Source organism: Amblyomma americanum, chromosome 11 (genome assembly GCF_052857255.1).
Source record: "Amblyomma americanum isolate KBUSLIRL-KWMA chromosome 11, ASM5285725v1, whole genome shotgun sequence".
NCBI lineage: Eukaryota > Metazoa > Arthropoda > Arachnida > Ixodida > Ixodidae > Amblyomma > Amblyomma americanum.
Window position 1 is genome coordinate 51,334,351 of NC_135507.1, and position 12,205 is coordinate 51,346,555.

General features: G+C 45.1%; 1 protein-coding gene across 8 annotated transcripts in view; it reads left to right on the top strand.

Moving 5' to 3' along the window:
* Positions 1-1,108: 1,108 nt before the first annotated feature.
* The window catches only part of Vinc (vinculin), a 53,869-nt gene continuing 42,772 nt past the window's right edge, over positions 1,109-12,205 (top strand). For all 8 annotated transcript variants that reach the window (XR_013309797.1, XM_077643156.1, XM_077643157.1 and 5 more), the window contains exon 1: positions 1,109-1,383. Coding sequence is in view for 7 of the 8 variants with exons in the window: in XM_077643156.1 (XP_077499282.1) it covers positions 1,327-1,383 (57 nt within the window). In the remaining variant the exon portion in view is untranslated. The remainder of the gene's footprint in view (positions 1,384-12,205) is intronic.

Genomic DNA, 12,205 nt, shown 5'->3' on the forward strand with positions numbered 1-12,205 from the left:
GGTCGTGACTCATGCATCCAGTGTACGGCGCACCACTCCAGAGAAAAAATATGCATCCAAAAATTTGCATAAAAAAATGGGGGATCGGTTAACTCATCACTGAACGTTGTCGGCCCAACCTTCGTATGTCAGGCTTTATCCAGCTATGTGTAAGCTGAACCTTGGCTCATCACTGGGCCAAGGTTCACCTGCCGATGAACTCGATCGGTTGCCGACTTGAGACCGACGATCGGTCGATCATCTGTAGTTGGCAGTTTCTGCATGGATTGCAAGCTCTAAATCAGTGTAATGTTATTTAATGCATGTCCACCTTTCAAAACCTTTTGATCCTAATTACGCAAGCCGTAATTAAGGGTTGCGTTATACGAGTGAGAATTACAAAGCATACAGCTTGCACGTTTATAGTCTTGGCAAAGACGGTACGTTAACGACCAGTACGTGCCACATGAATGAGCGCGGCGCAATGGACGCTGCTGGCTCCACGAAAGCTTTGACTTGCATATATGTATAACGGCGGAAAGTTGGCAGCAGTCAAAATTTTCAGAAATAATATTCTGTGCATGCTTCAGGTAGCTGTGAAATGTATTGCGTTCATAATTGGCAGTTTTTTTCACCCACGATAGACGTATATGTATACATTCATTAACATGAAGCAAATGCACGCAGTCGCTTCCACAGCAAACGCAAAAAAAAAAGGTAGGGAAATAAGTGTTCTACGCGATGTGGACCGAAAACGAACGCCCGCGAGCGAGCACTTTTCCATTGAGCGCACACGCCCACGATTCACCACGTAAGGAAAAGTGGGTCACTTTCGCTTTCACCTCGAGGACGTTTTAGCAGTTTCAGTTTCACTCCTTGAGCGCTCTTTGCGATAAAAAAACAAGTAGCGTTTCCAACTTTTTTTTGCAGTTCGGCAAGCAGACTGGACGTAACAGCATTCTGAAGTGCAGAGACGTGTACAATATGAAGCAACGCTCCATTATCAGGCAACTCGGACGCGAAACAGCCGCTGCGCTGGCAGCTCTGAAACCGAAAGGACATGTCGAAAGGCCATTTTCCGGTGGCTTCGCCGCGTCGGCCGCTAGTGGGCGCCACGGTCGGCCTTGCCGAAATAGGCGCTAGCTGCCGCTTGTTTTGCAGGGAGCAACGCAGGGCAGGGCGTGTGTGTTTATGCTTGGGACGAAGAAGGCGCTATTATTTCGGCGCTCGACGAACAACGAGGATTTCTCGCGCACTATTTTCACGGCGTCCCGCGTCGTGAACTGATATTCCGGTCACCTGTCAGCGAAGTGCGGTGCGCGCAGCGCCCAGTGATCGCAGCTGAACATGCCGGTGTTTCACACCAAGACCATTGAGAGCATTCTCGAGCCCGTCGCACAGCAGGTAAGCGGCGGAGGGTCGTGTTTCCATGAGAGCTGTGCGGTGCTCGCCGAGCGTGTCGGGTTGACTTGTGTGTGTATGCGGCGTCAGACGATACCCACGCTATGATTTTCGTTACATAGTTCGCGGCGGCGCAGGTGTGTCGGGTTCGGTACGACTCGACCGAAGTTCGGAACGATTGGCCAGCTTTGTATCGCGAAATTTGGAGTGCGGGGCGCGGTTCCCAAGACGAGCCGGACGGACGCTTTTCCATGCTACGGAGAAACAAGCGGCCGGGTTGGTAAAGAAATGCAGGCCTGCGTAGAGGAGGAGCCCGGATTACAAGCGCACCCATTGTTCGAGCCAAGGGGTTTGACGCGACACAGAGCAGAGCCTTCCGAAGTACACACACGGACTCGGTGGGAATGACATTGAGAGAAATATACATCCTGCGAAGCAATGGCCCGTGTAACAGCAGGGACGAAACGCCTTGTTTCGCCGTTCCGAGCCCGCCGATAACGCGCCGGGATGCACTGTCAAGACGATTTATTACATAAGCGGTGTCGGGTATCGCACACGTTGGCTGCAGTGCAAGCTCAGTACTTTCTTGCTTTCTGATCTTTTATGATTTTTTTTGTTTTCTGCGCGTAAACCCGTGCCAAATTGTTTCCGCTGCCAAGACCCGGTCGCATCTGTCGGTGTATGTCACGGAAACGTCGTTCAGGATTTCCTAAAAGACTGTTAGGTGCTACTTGAGTGCTCTTGCACAGATATCCCGTGGCCTTGTGAAACTCGCCGGTGTCGACTTTATTGCTTGTTATTTGATGTCTCCGCTTGAGTGGGATATGTCATCGCCGCACAGCGCGGGAGTGCTACAGCTGAGTCAGCTGAAGTGGCGATAACCGGCTCACAGAAGACTGAGTGTTGCCTTTAAAAAAACTGCTCAGTCGAATCATAAAAGGAGCGTTGGAGAAGCACTCCTCGTTCGATGATATCACCGTCGATGCGTAGGGCGGGGCATTCTGTCGTCTGCTGCTAACGGTTCGAAACGGAACTGCATGCGACGTCAAAAAGCGCGGTGTTGAATCGAATTCGCTGTCGACTCGACCGTTCGGTTTGAGCAAGGGTTTAGTCGGGCAAACTGTGTTTATCTGCACAAACCCAGCGGGGACTCAAGATCAATCTCGGAATCGCGCTAACAAGCGGTCGTTTTGATGAATCTCCTTCGGATAACAGGGCCTTACCTTCACGCTCGGGTGCTCGCTTTGGTGACAGGTGTGTGACGAAATACCCTGGTGTTTTTCTTTCTTTTTCTGTCGTCTCCCTCTTTTGTTGCTATTTTTAAGCCGCCGTCTCCGTTTGACGATTGCTTTAAACTTACTTGCCCTGGCAGTAGCATAGCTGCGAGTGGATATTACATGTCCTGATGTTCATTTCACTTGGCAGAAGCCCGTTGTTTATTTATGTTCTTCGTGTTGGAAGTGGTAACGACCGATTAGCAACTCGCAACCTACGTTTTACTAACAACAAAAAATCTTCATCGCGTCGGAGCGAGGGGTTTTAGTTGCTTGTTCGAGTTGCAGGGGGTAGACTGCGCGTGGGTTCAGTACGCGGGCGGCGTATGCCATTCGATCATTTCGCTGCCCACGTAAGACGTGAAAAAACGTCACCAACGCGAAGCTGTTCAACGCTGTGACGAAACAGATAGATGCCAGCAGACGATAACAAAACCGAAAGCTGGAGACGTCATGCATACAACACACCGTGCAGGATGTGCTGTGGGTGTTGGGATTGGGTAACTGCCAAATCCTTTTTAAGGTATCTGCCTCAGTGAATACCAAACTCTGCGTTTGATGTGGGTATTCCCGCTTGTTTCGTGTAGGCAGCCCTGCATCCTTTCCCGCCCGAATGAAAAGATTTCTTCACCGTCTGCCTGTGGCATCTTACATGGCGTTCAGCACGGAGACTAAACATACGCCAGTTGTGGAAATCTTTTGGAACACAATCGTTTCCGTTGGGTGTGTTTCCTTGCAAGGCCCGAGGCGAACTTTGGCACGTGTTTCGAGCTTTCCGGTCCGCTGGAGTTTTTGTTTGTGTTGGAGAGCTGACATATATTCGATTACCGATGGCGGTCGCTAAAAATACTCGTTTTGTATTTGTAGAATCGCTTAGCGGAGACCGACAGATCCTTGCGGATCAGATTTTAACAGGTGACTTCTGCTGTAGGATTAGGTTTGCGAGATGCTGTACCGATCGTTGCGAGCGATCTGCAGTAATTTTCTTATTAAATCGGTGTAGTAAAATAAAAGCACTGCCTGTTCAACATCGAACTATTTTGCAATGTGTTTTGCCAGAACAAGTCACGTTGCAAACCAAACGGCCGAACGTGAAAGGCAAAACGAATCTTATTTTTCACCAAACACGGATTCCAAACGTCACAGTTGCCTGAACATTCATGTTTTGAAGAAACGAAGTCGCTTAATCATGTAGTTATCAAAGAGAAAATGATTTGAGTTGACGCTTTAAGCAAGTAAAACGTTGGCAGAAAGGTTTATCTGTTTATTGTCAACGAAATCGTGCAAGTGAGAACCTTGTCCGTACGCGGAACTCGAGAATAAGAAAAAGGATGCGAATAAAAAAAAAAAGGATGCTGTTGCTCGTTTGGTCGCTTATCGGCGCAGCCATTCGTGACGGAAGACGTTCCTCTAAGAGGTGCGCCCGGTAATAGAAAAAAAAGCATCCCATAAAACTCCGACGGTATCCAGAAAAAGTAAGAAACCAGGCGACGCCAGTAGCAGACGCTCGCGTGCGTGCAGCGGAGCAGACGTAGCGCGTCCGCCATCTTGAAAAAAAAAAAGGCGCGTCAGTGGCGCCATCTGCTTAGCTGGGTCACTGTTTCCGCTGCGGCTGGCGCGCTAATATTAGAATGGCGCGTCTCGGATTACGGGCCGTGCTCGCGGCTTGCCATATTTTGTTCTTTTATCGTGTCAGCGGGGAGGCGCGAAAGTTTGTTTGCCTCCCCTTTTTGCCCCACGGTACTTTCCTCCTCGCCCACAAGGGTGCCTGGCAGTCGCCCCATGAAGCTTGAAGTGTGTGGTGGAGGTGCGAGTCATGAGTTATGGGGCAAGGGGATGAATGGTTTACAGCCCTGCACCTCAAGGTGTTCGACTAGTCCGTTGAGCGATGTGACTAGACATGCGGATTTGTAACAAGTGAACATGTCATAGTTCCATTGACCCCTGTGCTAGAGGAATGTTTAGTCACGTACCACAATGCTGTGCGTTACCCAATTGTATAGTGCAACATTTATTTGTAAATAGTTGGCGAAAGCATCGTCATTTCCGGCATACAATTTGCACCTGTTTTATCCAGAGGGCTGAGAAAAAAAATCTTTTAACCAGACTGTTCACTCCCGGTACGTAATCTGCGCTTGGTACATAGAATCACTTTGGGCAGTTCATGCTGAATTGGGTAATGTCGAAAAAGGAAATGCTGTTTAGTCCACTCCTGCAGATGGTCTGCAAAGCCCAAATTTTAACTTTTAAACATATATATCCTGTGGGCTGTGTGCCGGCATTAGTCCTGCGCTCTGCAGGACTATTTACATTGAAAGGCACTTAACACTACTTACTCGTTATAGAATAAATATTGCGTTCTGTTTATAGGCATGCTCAGATTTGGTTCTGGCCTGACAGCAGGGAGGTGTTGTGGAGGCAATGCCTGTGAGAGGTGTCACAAGAAAGTAACTCTTTATAAAGGACTGTAAATAGGACAAGTCAAGTCTTCCAATAGGACCATTCCTCATTGAAACATTGGCTAGCAGACTGAGGCTTCTCCTTCACCCTTGTTCATTTTGTTTTGTGAATTGTCGAGAATCCCATATTCCTGCCCTCTCTCTACCGTGAAAATAGGTGACAACGCAGTTTGTTGCTTAAAGTTTAGCACACTCAGCTTAATGAGGAGTCTGTCTCAACATCTGGATTTAAGCTGAAAGCAAAACTCCTGGTTTTTGTTTTTATGGACTGGTTATTCACGTAAATTTTATTGGGCAAAGGCAGCACCGAAACGTGCAGCAAAATTTTCACATTCATAATGGAAGCCATGCGCACTGTTTGCACTTCATATGGCTTCCACTTGTCTGGTATACAAATGGTTAGGCAGTGAGCTTAATTACACCGAATGTTGCATGACTCACAGATGCAGGTAAAACTACTCTTGGGGTCTAAACTGCTGCTTAATTCGGGCTCAGAAATCGCACATAGTTGGCATTTGGCTGTAGCCTTGCTTTAGCACCACGTTTCAGTGCAATACTTGCCCATTTTATGTAAGAACAGTGAAGTGTGCATTGTTTGCAGCAATGTAGAGCCATTTCTTAGCGAAAGGAATGGTAGCACTATCTGTTGTTAGTGCGGGCACTCTTTTCTCATTATTGATTCCACTTTGTAGTGGCAGATGGCGTCACTGTTCTTTGCGCTGTCAAATTTCTTTTCGGCTTGGCATTACTATAGGCAGTGTTTGCCTGCATTTATTTTTTTTAGAAAACAGGCACATTCCCCTCCCATGTATGAAACTAGGCTGCAATTTTGCTGGCAGAAGCTTTTGTACCTCTCCTCAGGAGTAACAGTGTTCAGCATTTGGGTTCTCCCAAATGAACATTTAGGGCAGCTTAGAAGGGCAGTTTATATAAAATATACGCCACATGGTACAAATTGAGTTAACTTTTACTTGGTTTAAGCAACATTCTTCATGAAAAGTTCATTACTAAGCAAAATGCACCATCACTGCTTCTTTTTTTTCTATGTTAGAATCTGGGTGCTGCGTAGCTGTCTCGGTTGTGAACGTTAACGCACTACTTTCATGTAATAAACATAGATTCATGACACCAATATGTTTGTCAAAGTGAGCTGAAATTCGTTTGTTTCGTCATATTTGTTGAGGTAGAAACTGTGCAGTAAAGCTAGGCAGGTTGAATTTAGTGAATAAAATTGTACTTGTGAGTAAAACACTGCTGTCTTGTAATTTGTTTTTAACAGTTTTACTAACACTGAATGTGTTGCAAACTTGCACAGTTAATACTATTTACCTTATCAAATTTGTGCTTAATACTTGTTCAATTTGTTTTCTATTTACTTTTATTTTTACTCCTGCTATCATGCTTTATTGCTTTTAGTAAGAGATATGATGCTGGTTAGTATATACTGTGAATAATGGAAAGATCAGAAAAACTGGTTAAAGAATAAAGAATGAATCCTGTCTCTCTCTGCATGCACTCTTCTTTGTGCCAGTGCCATTACTAATTCTTCATTGGCTTAGTGATGTAATGTTCATTCCAATTTGTTAATGGTGAACTTCCTGTTGAGTGCTTCGATATCAGCATTTTTGTACTCAGTGGTTGTTTCACATTGATGTGAAGAGCTGTAAAGGTAAAAAAAAAAATGTATACCGCTTCCAAGCTGTTACGGTCAAGGACTGACGTTGTTACGTTTTTGCACCTATAGGGATAGGGAAACCAAATTTTTCATTGTTTTCTGCTCTGCAAAGGTGTGTGAGACATTGACATATATAAATCACCATGTGGAATTTGTCTGCACCTATTAAATAATTTATAATTAGATTTTTCTCTGAGGTTGTTTCGGTTTCGGCCACGAAATGATGGCCATGATGCCACAGATGAGTTGACACAGCATTGAGGCCGTGTGAGGCATACAGAAAGTGCAGTAATAATTGGAGGGATACATAAGCTCTGCCGTAAGGGTATGACACGATAGCGTAATGGGTTAATTCCCATGTATACCGAAGGTCATTTTCTACCTTGCATTCATATATCCCTGGGAGTCCCCATACCACTCCTGGTGCAGTGATGCACCGATTCAGCGATGCACCACTATACCCTGCGATGGCAGCTACTTCCAGCGGTGGGCCTTTTGCAGCCCACCCACACTAGGCAATCAATTAATGATTGGTTGCTCTTCCTGAGCAACCGATCATTAATTTAACTGCCACCTGCCCTGGTGGGCAGGTTGTGATGACGCTGCAAAGTCGCGTGATCTAGGTGGCCCACCTGCCTCCTGCGTTGCTTTCTGGGGACCACCTGCCAGAGCCGTGCCTGTGATTTTTCACTCACACTGCCAATGCCAACAACGCTGACACCGTATTTTCTGTAGAACGGGGCCTTTAATGCTATCGTGTTAAAATCGCTGCTTTGTCGCTTTATTCACTGCAATTCTTATGCCAGCCTTTTTCAAGAGTCACTACTAACAGCAAATGAACAAATAGCTAATACATCATGATTTCTGTATGCCTGACGTGACCGGAGCACTGGCTCAGCTGGGATAAAAAGGTAGAGCAAAAAAGGACGACCACAGAAGGAAGACACCACAAACACGAACGGTGACAAGTATGTGTGTCACCAACTAGCCCAGCAACAAGTTTTATTAACTCAACTTGTCTGCGTCATCATAGCCGCTGTTCAGCTGTTGAAACTGAGGCAAAGAAAACGTGAGAGAAGAATTGAGTTATAAATTAATTACCGAACTTAGGTGAATTTGATGTCTCAACTCCTTCTGTACCCGCATCCCACAATGGCTTTCAGTGGGCTGTTGATTTGAGGGTCTTTGGGATTCTCAGCTGCGATTGAACTGGAAGGACTTGTGCCAGTGCTAAAAGGCAAACTCGATCGCCATTGAGAGGTCACCGTTGCCGCCAATAATTTTGCAGGCTTGCAGGCAGGAGCCTTCAAATTCGACCTAAGAAGGTTAAGAATGAAATCTTATTTCTTACAATAATATTCACTGTTCTTGAAATGAGTTTCATTGTTTTGGACAAGCTGTAGTAGCACATGTGCACACTTTGAGCAAGCGGCCTTGCGATGTTTTGGAGCGTTAGCTGTTATTAGATCGTTCCTCAGTTTGGCGTTGTTGTTGTCGGCGTCCGCGGTGCCACTCTCCGACCGAGGCAGGTGGAAGGAGATCCCACTCTCCTCATATAGGGAAGAGGAGAGATGGAGAGAGAAGGGGGAGGGGGGGTGACAGGTGGAAAAGTGCGTTAGCCGTTTGGCTCCGTTGCGGGAGGTAGTTGGTTCGAAACCCACCGAAACTCAGTGCCATAACCCACTGCAGAGTGTCACTGCAGTCCTTGGCAAGCTCCGATTCACCTCCAGGTGTCTGACTTTGCAAGAAAAAAAAAACGGAGCATGTCTATGAAAAATTCTTCGCTGTCATGTAACAGCTAACCCTCACATTTACGCTACACAGTCGTAATCGTCCTGTGATTTTTTATACGACTGGAAGCGAGGATATTAGGCTTACTACAGTGTGTTGTGGCGTACCGATTTTTTTTTGTAAGTAACATATATTACTGAGTTATTTTTCAGTGATTATAACTGCTCATGATTCATTTCTCAGCCTGTAGCTGTGAGTGCCTCATGTCCGAAAGGGCTTGCTGCCCCTACTTCAAGGCCCTTTAAAACTGAATAACAGAGTTCTCCACTGCTCTAATGATTTGATAGATCACCTCAATGGCCATTGGAGATGCCTGTATAGTAGCGCTTGGCCATCGAGCTCTGTTACACTGTCAGTTTGAGGACCTTCAAAATTCTTGCGTGACGTAGATATAAAATGACATCATGACTGCATGGTTGGAGCCGCAGCTACTGCCCCATGGGCCATTGTAATTTACCAGCACACAGGCCTACATGTTGCCTTGCCTTCTTTTTATTGCCTTGTTGATGACCATGATTGTCAATCACATGAGTGAGTACTAACTGATGATTAACTGACCATACATACAAGTAAGCAGATAGTGCTGTTAATCTGGCTTCCCTGAAAAATGACACAAAAGAAAAATGCTGTCGCACAGTTCATGTTATGTGCACGTTAGCAGTGCTGGCCACTACATGAGTGGCCAAGACAGTGTGCGTATCAAGAATAGATGCGAAAAACTGCGGAAGCATTCGGGCAGAATCATTTTTTGCATTTACCGCCTTATGTGTGTCAGTGCTTCAGTAAATAAGACTGTGGCCGCTAATCATCTTGCTTCATTTGGAGTTTGGTTTCCTCCGAAAGGCTGGAGCATTGTTAGCGCTGCAACCAACATACACCTGCTAGCCTTTAAACATGTCATGCGCTTTTTAGGTTTAGGATCCCTATAAATGCAGCTCACTGACTTGATATACGTGTGGTAAAACTAAGACCTGATTTGTTCTGATCCTCAGAAGAGGCTGGAATTTTGTTCCTCATGTAGGAAGCTCTCTGCTTTCTTTAGCCCTTCAAGTTGTGCTGAAGGTCTGTAAAACGTAACGGCGAGTGGCAGATACACATGTTGCTGCATTATAGGAAGAGGCCTTAATGGTTTGTAACCATTAACAGCACAGTTTAAGAGGTCATGCAGTGCAGCGAATACAACAAATAGATGTAGGCTTATGATAAAGTGACCCATGGCAGAAAAAAATGTACATTCAGGATCAAATGAGATGTCTCATTGGGACAGCTTATGTGCGGCCGTATTTTCTGCAGCGTAGTTTGCAAACTGTAAGGAGTGTGACCTGAGTGGTTTAAGTTAGGTTTTAAAGTGTCGTGGCAACATCGTTGGAAACATTTCGTTCTACAGCTTGGTTGTCATCAACCATGTTGTACTGTTATGCACGTGTGGCTTAATGCTCCACTGACGTTACACCTCATGTGAAGCATAAATTGTTGGGTATAAATTTGAGATGCCAACATCATACAACAAATGCTGTGGGATTTTTTAATTGAACTATATTCAGTGCACTGGTGGCATTTGAAACTAGTGTAATCATACAAAGTAGTGTTTGTTTTTGATTGTACCTAAATAGGAATGTTATGCACCTTGGAAACTACACATTTTGCCAGAATTGCCTGTCTAGTTGGGTTCAATAACTTATAGTAAACTGCAAGACATCTCCGACCAAAACCTAACCTTGTGGCTGTGTGCATAAGAAATTATGGAAAAGAATTTTTGCTCATTTTATAAGCGAAATTTAGAGCAGTAGCGCAGGAAGCATTACTATACATAGCAAAAAATGAAAACTCCACCTTTATATTCCTTGCTAATGTCGTTGCTTGCTTGACTGCAAGTGGCATCATGCTTTGTACTTCATGAAAAGCTGTTTGAGCTGTGTGCCTTTCTCTGTGCAAAAATTTTGTTTCGTTATGCTCCCGGCTTCACTTTTTAGACCATAAATGCAAAGTTGTATGCTTATTAGCCAACAGCAGGGTGCTCAACTACGTACATAGAAGTGCCTCGTCTCTTTTTCTTATCTTTTATGAACTAGCCGATAAAGTAACATGCATTACCAACTCGTTCGCGGGTGTGACCGTCCTGTGTCGAGAACGCCTTGTTGCCTAACTTTCAGCGCAGGGGCTCTTGGAGAGTGCCCGTGGGAAGACGTGGGAGACTTTGCAGAAAGACGCTTGTACACTCTGCGAGGGAGACTCACTTTCTCAGTGCCATTAACACGGAATATCAAGCCGTAAGGCGTCGTTTAATTTCTTGTGGTGGTGTCAAGGCCGGTTGGTACATGGCTTGTAGCTGGGAAGGCATGTGGTCATATGACACTCAGAAGGAAGGAATTCAGAAGGGCTTTGAATCAGAAGCAGGTTTAAACTTGTGCACTGACTCTGGGAATGTTTGTGAAAGTAGTACATGTTTCTCTTCCGGATTCTTGTTCATGCATGAAGTCATTGTCCTTGCATGTATGGGTAGACCTTAGGGGTGTTCTTGTTCAAGTGTTTATCTTTATGCTTGCAATAGTATTCATTTCTTTCAAGAAATAATAAAGCAAAATGTGTGGCATTTCAAGAAGAGTTTAATGCACTTCGCAGAGCCTTAGAAAATGCTGTTCATTAGAAGGACGAAACATTAACGTTAACATTTCCTTTGGGGGTTTATGGGTTTATGGGGGTTTAACGTCCCAAAGCGACTCAGGCTATAAGAGACACCGTAGTGAAGGGCTCCTGGAATTTCGACCACTTGGGGTTCTTTAACGCGCACTGAAATCGCACAGTACGCGGGCCTCTAGAATTTTGCCTCTATCGAAATTCGACCACCGCGGCCGGGATCGAACCTGTGTCTTTCGGGCCAGCAGCCGAGCGCCATAACCACTCAGCCACCGCGGCGGCTTAACATTTCCTTTGAAATGTTTGTTAACCACTGCAGTGTTAACCGGTGAACATGACCTTTGAAATGTTTGCTGTTTTGCATTTTTTCTTGTGCTGCTTAAGGCAGTTGTTTTAGGCATATTGTTTTATTTTTCTTTTCTGCCTACTGTTAAGTACTGTAAAGGTGCAGTCACAGTCATTCAGTGCATGTCAGTGGTGGGCTGTAGAGCAGAGGAAGAGACAGTGATGGGTGCTGTATTTCAGAAAAGATGCTTATGCAGATACCAGGCCAAGTATACATTTACAGATTGGTCCAATATGAAAGGGAAGTCTTGGTCTGTACTCAAGAGGCAGTATTGCCATTCATTTTACGTTGAACTTTATATGTCTTAAAATACAAAGGCTTTTTCTTCAAAAGAAAAATTGAATTGTTGGCAAAGCTTTAATCAACCAAAAGCTGAACTTATGCTTAGACAGTGATCTTTGGTAATTGATGTTCTGACCAGCTGTGCCTCAGATTGTTCATGTAACAGCCACCAGACATGCATGTCACCTGTGTCCTGTGTGCTCAGATATTCCCTCTAAAGAACGAAAGTGCAAAATAATCTATTTGCTGTTCTGCGGCACTCATATCTTAAATATGTGAAGAAGATGGCTAACCATAATGAACCATGCTCTATCCACGGTGGCTGAAAGTTGTTCCTGTTACTCCAACGGTTACGAACTGT